At 49.5% G+C, this 16,416-nt stretch overlaps 1 protein-coding gene across 1 annotated transcript in view; it reads right to left on the bottom strand.

Annotated features, from left to right (window-relative positions):
• Nucleotides 1-3,100: 3,100 nt before the first annotated feature.
• Nucleotides 3,101-16,416, bottom strand: part of LOC132570200 (zinc finger protein 420-like) — a 47,992-nt gene continuing 34,676 nt past the window's right edge. Inside the window, exons 10-12 of the mRNA XM_060236633.1 lie at nucleotides 5,187-5,407; nucleotides 3,773-4,039; nucleotides 3,101-3,271 (exon numbers count right to left, since the gene is read on the bottom strand). Coding sequence (XP_060092616.1) covers nucleotides 3,101-3,271; nucleotides 3,773-4,039; nucleotides 5,187-5,407 — 659 coding nt within the window. The remainder of the gene's footprint in view (nucleotides 3,272-3,772; nucleotides 4,040-5,186; nucleotides 5,408-16,416) is intronic.

The raw sequence follows: 16,416 nt of genomic DNA, 5'->3' as shown, positions 1-16,416 counted from the left end.
GCCGGGGTTATGGTGGACGATATAACTACAGAAGTGGTGCCATGGTCGGACCACCTCGCTCTCAGGTCTCGTATGGACATGCTGTCCCAAACCTGCTTAGGCGACGAGCGTATTATGGCTCGCCTGCGGAGCCAAATGGACCCGGAACGGTTCCAGATGGCTCTACGGGATCCCTGGCCCTCTGGCGATTCCCTCGATGGCCTTATTGAGTCTTGGAATAGCCGGCTCTCTACGGCCATCGATGAGATCGCACCTCGGCGCCCTCTGCGACCTCGGACTAGGCTGGCTCCGTGGTATAACCCGGAATTGCGCCAGCTGAAACAGGGCCTCAGACGGCTAGAGAGGCAATGGCGGCGTACTCGTGACGAAGCGACTAGAGCATCTTATAGAGAATTTATGAGGTCCTATGAGATGGCAGTCAAGGCCGCAAAGAAGACATACTTTGCGGCTAAGATTGCGTCTGCAAATTCGCGCCCGGCACAATTATTTAGAACAATTTGGACTTTAACTACACTCCCGCAAGGCAAGCCAAATGTTAAGGAATTGGAAATAGGCTGTGAGGCTTTTGCGAAATTTTTTGCAGACAAAGTCCATTCGTTCCGCCGCGACTGCCCCGCTAAGCTGGATACAGTAAGTGGACTCGAGGCTCCGTGCCTGCCTTCTGGTTTGACCCTGGATCGTTTCGACCCCCTCAGCTTGGAGGAAGTTGACAGAATCCTCTCGGCTGCACGCCCAACAACCTGCGATCTGGACCCCTGCCCCTCCTGGTTAATTAAAGCTTGCCAGGAGGAGTTAAGATGTCCTATACGGGACATCATAAATAGATCTCTTTCAGAGGGTTTCTTTCCAACTCCCCTGAAGGAGGCAGTGGTCCGCCCTCTCTTGAAAAAAGTTACATCAGATCCGGCCGAATTGGCGCATTACCGGCCAGTCTCAAATTTGCCCTTTTTGGGCAAAGTAATAGAGAGGGCTGTGGCGTTGCAGTTGCAGAGTTTCCTGGATGACGTTTCCACCTTAGATCCTTTTCAGTCCGGCTTCTGCCGGGCCACAGGACAGAGATGGTGCTGGTCGCCCTCATTGATGATCTCTGGCGACATCTGGATCGAGGCGGTGTGGTGGTATTACTGTTGCTAGACCTATTGGCGGCGTTCAATGTGGTCGACCACCAGCTGCTGACCTGCCGCCTCACCGATGCAGGGATTCAGGAGTTAGCCTTACAGTGGCTTTCCTCTTTCCTTGAAGGTCAGGGACAAAGGGTTGCGATTGGAGAGCGGACTCAGAGGCACCCACTTAATTGCGGAGTGCCTCAGGGGGCGGTTCTCTCTCCAATACTATTTAACATCTTTATGCGCCCCCTTGCCCAGATTGCCCGGGGACATGGGCTGGGTTGTCACCAGTATGCTGACGACACCCAGCTCTATCTATTGATGGGAGGCCAAGCCGCTGATGCCCCTACGCAGCAGCCAGGCTACTAGTGGGACTACCTCGGTGGGAACACGTGTGGCCTAGGCTGCGGGAACTGCACTGGGTGCCAATTGTATACCGGGTTCGTTACAAGGTGCTGGTTATCACCTATAAAGCCCTATATGGCCGAGGACCTGCCTACCTCAGGGACCGCCTCTCTCCATATGTTCCCCAGAGGGCACTGTGCTCCAGTTCACAAAATCTTTTGGAAAATCCTGGGCCTAAGGAGGCCAAACTTAAAACGACCAGGGAGCTGGCCTTCTCTATAAAAGCCCCCCAATGGTGAAATCAGCTACCAGAGGAGGTGCGGGCCCTGCGGGACCTCAACCAGTTCCACAGGGCCTGCAAAACTGCCCTCTTCCAAGAAGCCTTTAAGATGTAACCAGAATAAATATTACGCTGCCGGATAAATAGCACCACTGTATTGTTTTAACTTTTTATAATTATTTATATTTGTACTTATATTGTTATTGATTTTATCTGTTATTATGATATCATGATTTCGTATCATGTCCTGTAAGCCGCCCTGAGCCTGCCTTGGCGGGGAGGGCGGGGTATAAATAAAAATGTATTATTATTATTATTAAATCAAATAAATTCAGCCCAGATGTGACTTGACTCTCCCCAGTGGAATGGCTCTCCCCAGGTTTGTCTGCCTTTTCTCTCTAAAGCGGCCAGCATACCTTCGGGACCGCCTCTCCCTGTATGAGCCCCATAGGTCTTTAGGATCAGTGGCCCAACTCCTCTTGGTGATACTCGGCCCCAGAGACGTCCGTCTAGCCTCAACAACGGACAGGGCCTTTTCAGCCTTGGCCCGCCTGGTGGAATGAGCTCCTCCTAGGAGATGCAGGCCCTGCAGGATTTAATTCAGTTCCGCAGGGCCTGTAAAACAGAGCTCTTTCACCAGGCTTTCAGCTGAGACACTGAATATCACACATCACTCCTTATTGGCCTTCCCCCTTTCAGTCCATCCCAGCTGGACCTGGACAATAGGCCATGTCTGTGAGGCAGAATCTGCCATTCTAGAAGAAGATGATGAAGAATAAGATATTGGATTTATATCCCACTCTCCACTCCAAAGAGTCTCAGAGTGGCTCACAATCTCCTTTCCCTTCCTCCCCCACAACAGACACCCTGTGAGGTGGGTGAGGCTGGAGAAGGCTCTCACAGCAGCTGCCCTTTAAAGGACAACCTCTGCCAGAGCTATAGCTGACCCAGGGGCATGCCAGCAGGTGCAAGTGGAGGAGTGCGGAATGAAACCCGGTTCCCCAAATAAGAGTCCACACACTTAACCACTACACCAAACTGGTTCTACTGTTTTCTGAAATTTTGGATATTTTATATATATATTAACGGATTTTAATTGTTGGTTGTTTTTATAATGTAGCCTACCCTGCGCCTGTCCTATGGGAAGGGCGGGCTAAAAATCAAACAAAATAACTAAGTAAAGCCACCTTGAGTTTCTCTTCTGGAAGGAAGGTGAGATATGAATATTTAAATGAATAGGAGGAATCACCATGAATTTGCGTGATCTCCTTTTAGGGGCATCACAGTGAGTGGACATGGAGTGCCACAAATTAACTCTGTGTTGTGTGAAGAAGGATTTTAATTTTCTTCCTGACCCCCCAACTACTTTCTATCCATTACATTCACAGTGTGCCACAGTTTCACCCAACCATGACAGGTCTTTACCACAGCAGAGGGCATCTTGGGCCTGCTCCGTGGCCTGCGCCCTCTCCCCCTGCTCCAAAGAACCTCCTTCTGCCTCAGGAATTGCAGCTTCTGTCTTCACGGATGGTGCCCACATCTGAAACAGCAGCGAAGGAGAGGGGTAAGAGTTGGAATGGAAGAGAGACCAAGGAAGAGATCTTGCCCCACTCCCAGACTCTGCACCCTCCCATCAGCAGATCTGGTGAGTTATCTGGAGGGATCACAAATTCTCTAGTAGAAGAGTCTACTGAAAAAGCCTGTTTAATCTCCCATTTGGATGATTAGCACTTGGACAGATGTCTGGCAGGGAACCTTTGGGATAAAGCTAGATATCATTGCTTGAATAGGACATACCTGGATGGAGTCCCCTCACCTGTTCTGCCTGCCTCTTCTCCTCTGCCTGACTCAGGAGGAAACCTTCGGCCAGGGCCACCGCCTGGGAACTGGTCTCCGGCCCACATCCTCTGACCCAGCTCTGCATTGCCTGTGGCAGAACAGTCAGGAACTGCTCCAGGATCACCAGGTCCACAATCTGCTTCTTGGTGCGCCTCTCTGGCTTCAGCCACTGGCTGCAAAGTCCATGGAGCTGGCTGCAGACCTCTCGGGGCCCATCAGCCTCCCGGTAGCAGAATTGCCGGAAGCGTTGGCGATCTACATCTGAGATGGTAGTGAGCTGATCATGGATAATTGGCACCGGGCAGTCCCAGAATTCAACATCACTACCGGCTTGGGTGGGATGGAGGCTTTCAGTTGATGCCTTGCTAGTCCCAGGTCCTTCTGGGTTCTGCTCTTCCATCTCTTTCCCCTTCTCACAGGTCTCCTCTGACCGGGTAATGATGCCTTGGATATGAAGAGCGGCGTCTCTCTGGAGGAAATCAAAGTCACAGACAGTCACAGGGAAAGTCAAAGCGAATGGAGATACAGCACTGCATTCTCCACTGCAGGGGAAGCCAAAGTGCTTGGCATTCCGGCCAGCCAATCAGCATGAATAAGTCATCCCATTAGATACCATTTGGGCCTCCTTTCTGCATTGAAGTAGGAAAAGTTGGCAGGGACCTCTGGGGTCATCTAGTCCAACCCCCTGCACAATGCAGGAAACTCACAAATTGTCCCTAAATTCACAGGATCCTCATTACTTTCAGATGGCCTTCTAGCCTCTGTTGAAAAACCTCCAAGGAAGGAGAGCCCACCACCTCCCGAGGAGGAAGCCTGTTCCACTGAGGAATCGCTCTAACGGTCAGGAAGTTCTTCCTTATGTTTAGCTGGAAACTCTTCTGATTTAATTTCAACGCATTAGCTCTGGTCCGACCTTCCAAGGCCACAGAAGACAATTCCACCCCATCCTGTATATGACAGCCCTTCAAGTTCTTGAAGATAGAGATCGTATCACCTCTCAGCCGCCTGCTCTCCAGGCTAAACATCCCCAGCTCCTTCCACCTTTCCTCTTAGGACTTGGTCTCCAGACCCCTCCCCATCTTCGTCGCCCTCCCCTGGACCCTTCCAGCTGGTCTAGACCCTTCTTCAAATGTGGGGCCCCAAACTGAGCCCCATTTGTCTCCAGCTCAAGCTGCCCCTTTGTCTCTAGCTGCAGACAGAGCCAAGGTGTGGCCAGGGAGGCGCTTCCTTCCAGACTCCTCTCCCCCACCCCGCCCGCACTGCAAACGGGGCTGCCAACCTCCAGGGGGGTCTCCAGCTCTCCCCCGGGATGACCACCCACCTCTCGCCGGCAGAGCTGAGTTTTCTGGGGGGGAGGAGGGGAGGGAGAAGGGTGGCTGTCCCCGTCTCGGGTTCCCCTCCCCAGCTGGCCCTCCCCGCCATGCACCCCCTCCCCAAATGCCCAGGGACTTCCCGCCCTTCAGCCCGGGAGCTGGCAACCCCCCCTCCCTCCCTGCAGCTGCCAGCCTGGGCCTCCCCTCCGAGGCCCCCTGCCCGACACCCTCCGGCTGCTGCCGCCTGCTGGGGTTGCCAACCTCCAGGGGGGTCTCCCGCTCTCCCCCGGGAGGACCACCCACCTCCGCGGCTTCCCGCTCCTCTTCCGCGGGCTGCAGAGCCTTCTCCGCCCCCTCCCCGCCTCCCCGGTCCTCCCGCGGCCGCTCCAGCCGCCCACTCGGTGGCTTTAACCCTCTCGGCGCTGCAGAGGGAGGCAAGGGGCGCCCCGCCGTCTCCTGCGCCGAGAGGAGCTCCGGCTGCTGCTCAGGGCTTTGGGGGCTCTTCTGCACCAGATCTGGGGAGGCTGCAGGACAGGAAGGGGCAGATGGACAGTGGCTGGATGCTGCTGCTGCAGCCCTCAGCCCGGTCAGGGGAAGGACCTAAGAGAAGCCCTGTTGCCTCCCGCCCCAGCACCAAGAATACAGAGCATCCCTGCCCCAGACAGAAGAACATAAGGGAAGCCCTGTTGCATCAGCCCACTGGCCCCTCAACTCCAACACTCTGTGTCACACAGTGGCCAAAAAACCCAGGGGTCCTCAGGAGGTCCACCAGCAGGGCCAGAACCTCAGAATCCCTCCTGCTGTTGTCCCCCCCCCCCCCGCACCAAGAATACAGAGCATCTCTGCCCCAGACAGAATAACATAAGCCCGGTTGGATCAGCCCAGTGGCCCATCCAGTCCAACACTCTGTGTCACACAGTGGCCAGAACCCAGGGGCCTTCAGGAGGTCCACCAGCAGGGCCAGAACCTCAGAATCCCTCCTGCTGTTGTCCCACCCCCCCAGCACCAAGAATACAGAGCATCCCTGCCCCAGACAGAAGAACATAAGAGAAGCCCTGTTGGATCAGGCCAATGGCCCATCCAGCCCAACACTCTGGGTCACATAAGAACATAAGAGAAGCCCTGTTGGATCAGGCCAATGGCCCCTCCAGTCCAACACTCTGTGTCACATAAGAGAAGCCATGTTGGATCAGGCCAGTGGCCCATCCAGTCCAACACTCTGTGTCACAGAAGAACATAAGAGAAGCCGTGTTGGATCAGGCCAATGGCCCCTCCAGTCCAGCACGCTGTGTCACATAAGAACATAAGAGAAGCCCTGTTGGATCAGCCCAGTGGCCCATCCAGATGGCAAAGAAAAATTTCAGAGTTTGTGTGGGCAGGGAAGAAAACAAGAATTAAAATGAAAATTTTAACAGATGCAAAAGAGAAAGGCGGATTTCAATTACCAGACTTAAAATTATATCATGAAGCAGTTTGCTTAGTATGGATAAAAGAATGGATAATGTTGTTAAACAAAAAACTCTTAGCGTTGGAAGGTCATGGAAATAAATTTGGCTGGCACACTTATATGTATTATGGGGGAAAAAAGATAGACGGCTTTTTTTCTCACCATTATATAAGAAAGCTTGCTAAATACATGGATGAAATATTAAGACATATGGAGATGAGAGAAAACCGTTATGGATAGTGCCAGCCGAAGTGATAAAAATAACAGCTGAGACGGGTGAAGAAAAGTGGCAAAATAGAACTGAAAACTGCTGAAGAGCTGAATAATAAATATGATTGGTTTCAAATGCAACAAATAAAAAGCTTGGTGGAGAATTACATTAAAACTGAAGGAATAAGAAAAGAGCAAACAGAAATGGAAAAAGTTCTGCTTGGAGACAACGAAAAATTAATTTCAAAATTATATAAATTATTTTTAAAATGGTCTACGGAAGGTGAAGTAGTGAAATCTCAAATGATTAAGTGGGCAATTAATGTAAATAAAGAAATACAGATGGAAACTTGGGAATATTTGTGGAAGAACTCTATGAAGCTTTCAATGTGTCATAGTATTAAAGAGAACTGTTTTAAAATGATGTATAGATGATATATGACTCCTAAGAAATTAGCAAAGATGAATAATAAGATGCCAGACAGATGTTGGAAATGTAAAAAACATGAAGGTTCTTTCTACCATATGTGGTGGACTTGTGAAAGAGCAAAAAAGTATTGGCAGATGATTCAACAAGAAATTTCTAGGATCCTGGGATATGAATTTAAGAAAGTTGCAGAGACTTTTCTGTTGGGATTACAAATGGAAAAATTTCCAAAAGAAGATAGAGCTATAATCTGGTACTTGCTTTCAGTTGCTAGGACATTATATGCGCAGTTGTGGAAGCAAGAAAAAATACCAGAGAAATGGGATTGGATTGTAAAAGTTATGACATGGAGTGAAATGGAGAAATTAACAAGAGTTTTAAGAGACTATGATTTGTAAGTTTTTAAGATGGAGTGGAAGAAAGTTCAGAAGATATGTAGAAAAAGAGTGGAAAATAAAAGGACATTGGACAATTTTTGATAATTAAGTCTTAGAAAAAAGAATATTAATTTTTGTTTTTATTAGTTAAGGGTACCTTTAAACGTTAATACTTTAAGTAAATAACACTGGGGGGGGATCAAGTAACGGGGGGAGGGGTGGGTAGAAAGTAATATATGGGATAGATAAAAGAAGTTATTAATGATGCAAGAAATATAATTTGTTACCATATGTTACCAAATAAAATTGTTTTAACCAGAGAGAAGGGGGGGTATAAATCTGCAATTTTTCTTCTTCTTCTTCTTTAGATCAACACGGCTGCCCACCTGGATCTTTCATAGAATCAAAGAGTTGGAAGGGACCTCTAGGGGCATCTATTCAAACCCCCTACACAATGCAAAAAACTCACGAATTCTTCTCCTTAATTCACAAGATCTTCATTGCTGTCAGGTGGCCATCTAGCCTTTGTTGAAAAACCTCCAAGGAAGGAGAACCCATCACCTCCTAAGGAGGAAGCCTGTTCCACTGAGGAACTACTTTAATGGTCAGGAAGTTCTTCCTAATGTTGAGCCGGAAACTCTTTTAATTTCAACTCGTTGGTTCTGGTCCAACCTTCTAGGACCAAAGAAAACAATTCCACACAATCCTCTAAATGACAGCCCTTCAAGTACTTGAAGATGGTGATCATATCATAGAACCATACAGTTGGAAGGGGCCTCCAGGGTCATCTAGTCCACCCCCTGCACAATGCAGGAAACTCACAAACACCTCCCCCTAAATTCACAGGATCCTCATTGCTGTTAGGTGGCCATCTAGCCTGGGTTTAAAACCCCCAAGGAAAGAAAGCCCACCACCTCCCGAGGAGGAAGCCTGTTCCACTGAGGAATCGCTCTAACGGAGCCAGCATCTAATGCTCCTTCTGCATGAAATTCCCCATAGAAAAGGACCTGATGGTGGGGGTGGGGTGGGGGGTTCGGGATAATGGGAAAGCCCTGGGCTGAGACGTTGCCAGTCTGAGTAGAGGCAGGCCTGGCCTGAAGGGACAGAGTGGGGTTGTCTGGTTCAGTAGAAGAAGGCAGCTTCATGAATCCATCTAGGATCGCTTCAGCTTTTGCACCTCCTTTCTTGGGCCCTGAGCATTTTGAGCACTGGTGAGATGCGGCTGTAGCCAGCCAGCCTGGGAAAGCAGCTGGGTTCAAAAGCCCAGTATATTATAGTGGATTCTATGCATCAATGAGGCGAAGTGGTAGTCAGCTCTTTATTGATTTCAGCATAGTACAGGTGAAGAAGAAGACTGAAGACAAGGCCAACAGAGCCAACTATACACACGCACACATCATGTTATGCGAAAAGGATCTAGGGGTCTTAGTGGATCATACGCTGAACATGAGTCAACACTGTGATGCGGTGGCTAAAAAGGCAAATACAATTTTGGGCTGTATCAACAGATGTTTAGTGTCCAGATCACATGATGTGATGAGATCGCTTTACTCTGCTCCGGTAAGACCTCACCTGGAGTATTGTGTTCAGTTTTGGGCATCACATTTTAAGAAGGATATAGACAAGCTGGAAGGGGTCCAGAGGAAGGCGACGAAGATGGTGAGGGGTCTGGAGACCAAGTCCTGTGAGGAAAGGCTGAAGGAGCTGGGGATGTTTAGCCTGGAGAGGAGGCGGCTGAGAGGTGATAGGATCACCATCTTCAAGTACTTGAAGGGCTGTCATATAGAGGATGATGTGGAATTGTTTTCTGTGCCCCAGAAGATATGACCAGAACCAGTGGGTTGAAATTAAATCAAAAAAGTTTCCGTCTCAACATTAGGAAGAACTTCCTGACCGTTAGAGTGATTCCTCAGTGGAACAGGCTTCCTCGGGAGGTGGTGGGCTCTCCTTCCTTGGAGGTTTTTAAACAGAGGCTAGATGGCCATCTGACAGCAATGAAGATCCTGTGAATTTAGGGGGAGGTGTTTGTGAGTTTCCTGCTTTGTGCAGGGGGTTGGACTAGATGACCCTGGGGATCCCTTCCAACTCTTCTATGATTCTAACAGGCTTCCTCCTCAGGAGGTGGTGGGCTCTCCTTCCTTGGAGGTTTTTAAACAGAGGCTAGATGGCCATCTGACAGCAATGAGGATCCTGTGAATTTAGGGGGAGGTATTTGTTAGTTTCCTGCATTGTGCAGGGGGTTGGACTAGATGACCCTAGAGGTACCTTCCAACTCAGGAGGTGGTGGGCTCTCCTTCCTTGGAGGTTTTTAAACAGAGGCTAGATGGCCACCTGACAGCAATGAGGATCCTGTGAATTTAGGGGGAGGTGTTTGTGAGTTTCCTGCATTGTGCAGGGGGTTGGACTAGATGACCCTAGAGGTCCCTTCCAACTCTATGATTCTATGATCACATCAGGGTTCCCGCACAAGCACTCTATTGGTCCATTCGAACCAGCAGGGGACCTGTGATTGGAGCAGGGCAGCAGGGATTAGATTGTTCCCAAATTCCCAAGCTCTGGTCGTCTGGCTCCAATGAGCCAGGCAGGAACACCCCATTCAGTTCTCACTGGAGTCCACACACACAACACCCGGCTTCGTCCTCCTGAAGCAGCACTGGGGGCCCTGCCATGCTTCTCAGCCCAGCCTGCCTTGCAGGGCTGTTGCAGGGAGAGAGGAGGCGGAAGATCCCCAGGGCCCCTCCCAAAACCCATAGCAGAATCAGCGTCAGTTGGAAGTCTTTGCTCGCTCCACTGAGCAGGCCCTCCTGGCAGGGCAGCGGCAGCCCAAATCCGGGGATCGGAGCCAGCCAGGGGCCACTGGGCTCTGGACTGGCTTCAGTGGTCAAGAGAGGCAGAAAGCCAAGGGGGCACCTGGCAGGATGGGGCTGCTGGCTCCCTTCCACCCTGTCGGGCTGCCCCATCTTCTCCTGCGCCTCCTCCTCTGGGCGCAGTTCTCGGGTGGGCGGGTGCCCCATTGGAAGGAGGGGGTGGTAGCCAGCCTACTGGGAGGGTGTTTCCCCCCTTTGGGGGTCAGCGAGTAGGATCTCCCAGGAGGCACGGTGGCTCAGTGGTAGAGCATCTGCTTCGTAAGGGGAAGGTCCCAAATTCAACCCCCGACATCTCCAACTAAAAAGGGTCCAGGCAAGTAGGCATGAAAAACCTCCCTTCGGACCCTGGAGAGCCATGAATGGGGCTGTGGCTCAGTGGTAGAGCATCTGCTTGGTAAGCAGAAGGTCCCAGGTTCAATCCCAGGCATCTCCAAAAAAGGGTCCAGGCAAATAGGTGTGAAAAACCTCAACTTGAGACCCTGGAGAGCCGCTGCCAGTCTGAGTAGACAAGACTGACTTTGATGGACCCAGGGGGGTCTAATTCAGCAGAAGGCAGCTTCCTATGTTCATATATATGTTCAGGAAGGCTCCTGGCTGTGCTAAAAGTGCCCCCACCCACGGCACTCCAGTTTTCTCCTGAAATCTCATGCTTTAAGGGTGAAATAACCCTCCCCCCACCTTTACATAAGCAGCACCTGAAAGGTGAGATTAGAGGAGAGCCGTGGGTTGCCCTCCATGGGCAGCGCTGGAGGGATTCCCGTCTGGAGGCGGCCTTTCCCAGCCCTACCAAAAAAGCGACCACACAGGGCAATCCCTCCTGGGCGTGCCCACTGTAAGAGACTGTTGGGATCCCCTCCTGGGCTGTTTTGGCAGGGCCGCGAAAGCCCCCCCTCCCCACCCGTGGTGACCTGAGGCCCTGCAGTGCGCCCACCAACTCTGGCAGTGCAGTGGTCTCCTAAAAAATCACTTCCAGAGACCCCAAGAAGACAAGATTTCAGGACAGCCTTCCCTTCCCTTGGAGAGGTGTGCTGTGCTGCTGGAGCGCTCCCTGGCCCAGCAAGAGGCCATTGGATTGTGCGCGTGAAAATTCACTCCTAGAGCCTTTTGCACCCTTGCCAAAACTTACTACTTCCGCCACCCCCCACCCCCCCGCTCCCTTCTATCCTAAGAGCCCACAGAATAAAACGGAGGAATCGGGAGCCTCAGGGTGACACCAGAGAAGGGGGTTAAAGTTTAAATCCCCTCCTCTAGAGGTGGGCCGCAGCGGAGGCCTGATCCCGCCATTCTATCCTATTGGCCCATAGAAAAGAATAGAGTCCTACTGCAGATTTAATGAAGCCAAAATTGTAAAAAACGCACTAAGCACAGAAAACACAAAGTCTGATTTCCCTGATGCAAATCACCATCTCTTTAATCTGAGCTGTGACCCTTCCCAAACTGAGTTTTGTTTTCAAGGGTGGCCCACTGCCTGGAGGGGGGTGGGGGCGGGGAGAGGCATTATGGGCTGTTTCACTCTTCAGATGCCCATTTCCACCTATGAAGCCTCTGGGGAAAAGACAGGATTTCCTCCCACCCTTTCAGGCCTGTTAGCAACCCCAAATGCAGATGCCTTTCCAAATTAAAGCAGTGAGATGGAATCTCTCACCCTGCTGAAAGGTCATCATCTCCAAGGAGGAATTCAAGGGGACCTCTGAAGAGTCAGAGGTGGGGAGTAACCTTGGTCCAGGGCAATCTCCGGGGCATTTCTGGTTTTAGGGGGAGGGGGAAGGAGCGGGAGGAGAGAAACTTGCTTCTCCTTCCTGGGAAAATCTGGGGGTGGGAGAAGAATCGGGATTAAGGAACGTGTTTCCCTTCCACGCGGTTCACCTGCCAACTCCAGGCAAACCATAGAAATATTGTTCACACAAAGAAATTCTCAGTCCAACCCTTCTGAAGACAGTTCACAGTACTCTTGTGAACATTTCTACGTCTTGCCTGTCCTTATTGTGATAAATATTGTATGCATTTTAGTAATTTTGGCCACAGTAACCTTTGGGTTTATGTTGTTAGTTGCAGGGTTTTCTGGATGATGCTTCTGTCCTAGACCCTTGCCAGTCCGGCTTTCGTCCGGGTCATGGGACGGAGACAGTGCTGGTCGCCTTGGCAGATGACCTCCAGCGGCATCTGGATTGAGGTGGTGTGGCGATGCTGATGTTGTTAGACCTGCCGGCTGCGTTCGACAGTCGACCATCGGCTACTGACCCACTGCCTCGCCGATGTTGGGGTTAGGGGGTTGGCCCTACAATGGCTCTCCTCCTTCCTCGAGGATCGGGGACAAAGGGTGGCAATCGGGGGTGAGCTGTTCCAGAGGCGCACACTACATTGTGGAATGCCTCAGGGAGCAGTTCTCTCACCGATGCTATTTAATATCTATATGCGCCCCCTTGCCCAAATCGCCCGGAGGCATGGGCTTGGGTGTCACCGGTATGCGGATGACACCCAGCTCTATCTAATGGACGGCCAGCCTGGCTACGTCCCAGAGAATTTGGACCTGGCACTGCAGGCCGTGGCAACTTGGTTAAGGCTGAGTGGGCTGAAACTGAATCCAGCAAAGACAGAAGTCCTTTGCCTGGGTCGGGGCACTCTGGGAAGGGAAATACCTCTCCCGGTTTTCGACAGGGTGCCGCTGAAAGTGGCGTGCTAGGTCAGGAGCCTGGGAGTTTTACTGGAGCCCTCACTATCAATGGAGGCCCTGATAACAGCCACTGCCAAGTCAGCCTTTTTCCATCTGAGGCGGGCAAGGCAGTTGGCTCCCTTCCTAGAGCGTCAGGATCTGGCAACAGTGATTCATGCAACGGTCACCTTGAGACTAGATTACTGTAATGCCCTCTACATGGGGCTGCCTCTGTGCCGAACCCGGAAGCTGCAGCTGGTACAGAACGTGGCTGCTAGATTGTTGTTGGGGCTCCCAAAGTGGGAGCACATACAGCCGGGGCTGTGTGAACTGCACTGGCTGCCAGTTACATACTGGATTCATTACAAAGTGCTGGTTATTACCTTTAAAGCCCTATATGGCTGAGGACCTGCCTATCTTAGGGACCGTCTTTCCCCATACGAACCCCAGAGAGCACTGAGGTCAGCAGAGAAGAACCTGCTGACTATCCCCGGGCCGAAAGAGGTAAAACTACACAGTACCCATGCTCGGGCCTTCTCTGTTGTGGCTCCAAACCTATGGAACCAGCTTCCGGAAGAAATGCGGGCCCTGCGGGATTTCGAACAGTTCCACAGGGCCTGCAAGACCATCCTTTTTCGGATGGCCTTCACCGACTAAAGAGAGAGACTGCTAAGTAAACTTACCATCCGTTGTAATAGCACCAGCATATTAATTTTATCAATTTTAGAATTTTAATTAGAATTTTAATTAAATTGTTAAATTAGTCTTTGTTTTAAATATTACTGTATAACTAATGTATGGATTTATGTTGTTAGCAGCCCTGAGCCTGCTCCGGCGGGGAGGGCGGGATATAAATAAAATGATGATGAAAATGATGATGATGAGAGAGGCTGCAGATATGTTATCCCAACTCATACATTTTCTCACAGGATTTGGAAAAGGAAATGTTTCTGCCAATTTTGTAGATGTCAGCAAAACTTAGATTGGCAGATAACATGAAGTAGCAAGTTTCACTGGGGGGCGGGGTTGTGTAAGTACTTGTGTGACCCTCTTTTGTGTAACTACTTTCTGAGCTTTCAACATTTGGGTGTCTAAAGAAGACCCTCCTCAGAGCCAGCTATAGGAATGTTTCACCCCTCTATGGACACTCTGAGGAATATGACAATCAGATCTGTGCTTCAAGCTCTTGCCATACCCTGAGCATTTATGAGGTTGCACCCTTGTGTAGACTCCTCCAGGCTAAGGAGATGTGAGCTGGTTTTGAATCTCTTTCAACCGGCAGAGCCCAACCTTGCATTCTTCCCTGTGAGATCTATTTGAGGGCTTTAAACATGGCTAAAACGCCTTCCACAGTTCAAGCATTTTTAGCATTTCTTTCTGGTTCAGATTTTAACATTTTTAACATTTCTTTCTGGTTCAGATTCAAGCTTTGTACAAGACCTTATACAGTGCTCTTTTTATGGGCTAAGCAATTACACCATTTCTCCATGTGGTGGTTCTCAGATCTTGTAGAAGATTTTCATCCTGAGTGAAACTGCACATTCTGAGCATTTTTCCTCTGTGGGTGTTCCGTAATGCCATTGAAGACTTCTATTGTTTGATTATTGAAGACACCTATTGTTAGTCAGTTGTAAGCTGGTCTTCCCCATGGGTTTTTAGGTCTGGTGGATGATGGTCACTCCAAATGAATCTCTTTCCACACTCTGAGAATTCGAAGAGTTTCTCTCCGCATGGGTTCTTACATGCTGTTGAACAGTGCCACTATGAGTGAATCTTTTTCCGCACTCTGAGCATTCATAAGGTTTCTCCCCTGTGTGGGTTCTCTGGTGCACTCTGAGTGCCATTCTTATTAAATGGCATTCTTATTAAAACTCTTTCCGCACTCTGAACATGGAAATGGTTTCTCCCCTGTGTGGGTTCTTTGGTGCAGTTGAAGAGTGCCCCTCTGAGTGAATCTCTTTCCACATTCTGTGCATTCAAAAAGTTTCTCCCCTGTGTGACTTCTTCAATGGATTTGAAGTGTGGAAATAAGACTGAATCTCTTTCCACATAGTGCACATTCATAAGGTTTCTCCCCTGTGTGAGTTCTCTTATGCTTTTGAAGAAAGGAAAGCACACCAAATTTCCTTCCACATGCTGAGCATTCAAAAGGTTTCTCTTCTGCATGAGTTCTCCAATGATTCTGAAGATGGCCACTCAACCTGAATTTCTTTCCACACACTGAACATTCAAAAGGTTTCTCCCCTGTATGGGTTGTTTGATGCAGTTGAAGATACCCACTCCTACTGAATCTTTTCCCGCACTCTGAACATACAAAAGGTTTTTCCCCTGTGTGAGTTTTTTGATGCTCTTGAAGATGGCTACACTGACTGAACCTCTTTCCACAATCTGTGCATTCAAAAGGTTTCTCCCCTGTGTGGGTTACTTGATGCCGTTGGAGAGTGCCACTCCGACTGAATCTCTTCCCACACTCTGAGCATTCAAAAGGTTTCTCTCCTGTATGGGTTACTTGGTGCCGTTGGAGAGTGCAACTCAGACTGAATCTCTTTCCACTCTCTGCATTCAAAAGGTTTCTCCCCTGTGTGAGTTCTCCCATGCCCCCGAAGTTGACCCCTGAACCTGAATCTTTTCCCACACCATGCATTCAAATGGTTTCTTCCCTGTGTGAGTTCTTTGATGCTCTTAAAGATGGCCACTCCTCCTGAATCTCTTTCCACACTCTTTGCAGGAAAATGGTTTCTCCCCTGTATGAGTTCTCTGATGTTCTTGAAGATTTCCAAACCTCCTGAATCTCTTTCCACACTCTGTGCATTCGAATGGTTTCTCCCCTGTGTGGGTTCTTGGGTCTAGAAGGAGCTGTGATCTATTTCTGAAGTACTTTCCACACTGAACGGATTGACTTGCCTTCATTATCCTGTGCTTTGGAAAATGTACATTCTGCTTTCCTCCATCTCGATTCTCAGCCATATGGCCACAGTACTTTCTCTTAGGTAGGCCTTGATAACTGACATTTTCTTTCACAGCAGCTGCACTTTCAAGGACAACTCCTGCGAGAGCTATGACTGACCCAAGGCCATTCCAGCAGTGGAGGAGTGGAGAATCAAACCCGATTCTTTCAGATAAGAGTCCATGCACTTCACCACTACACCAAACTGGAAAGCTGAAAACGGGGGCAGAAAATATAGGTTGGCTATGGGGTGGGAACGAGAGAAGGAAGCATGAGAAAAGGGGGTCTTTCAGGAAAGGGAAATATGAAAGAGTGTGTGTGTGGGCGGGAATGAGATGCTTCCCCCAAGTCCTTAATAACATAAGATAAGATAAAGTTTTATTTATATCCCACCCTCCCCCGCTGAAGCAGGCTCAGGGCAGCTAACATCAACATAAAAATACAATGGGTTAATAAAACATTACATTAATAGACATTAAATTAATCTTAAAACCAGTTAATACATCAATTAAAACCATTATTAATCTAGTTACCTCAAATTGAATCTGACCGTAATATTATCTTGGACGCTATATCTATCTATTGGTGTTAATGGCGGATGTTTC

This window comes from Heteronotia binoei, chromosome 4 (assembly GCF_032191835.1).
Source record: "Heteronotia binoei isolate CCM8104 ecotype False Entrance Well chromosome 4, APGP_CSIRO_Hbin_v1, whole genome shotgun sequence".
NCBI classification, from domain to species: domain Eukaryota; kingdom Metazoa; phylum Chordata; class Lepidosauria; order Squamata; family Gekkonidae; genus Heteronotia; species Heteronotia binoei.
This window is presented reverse-complemented; position numbering and strand designations above follow the sequence as displayed.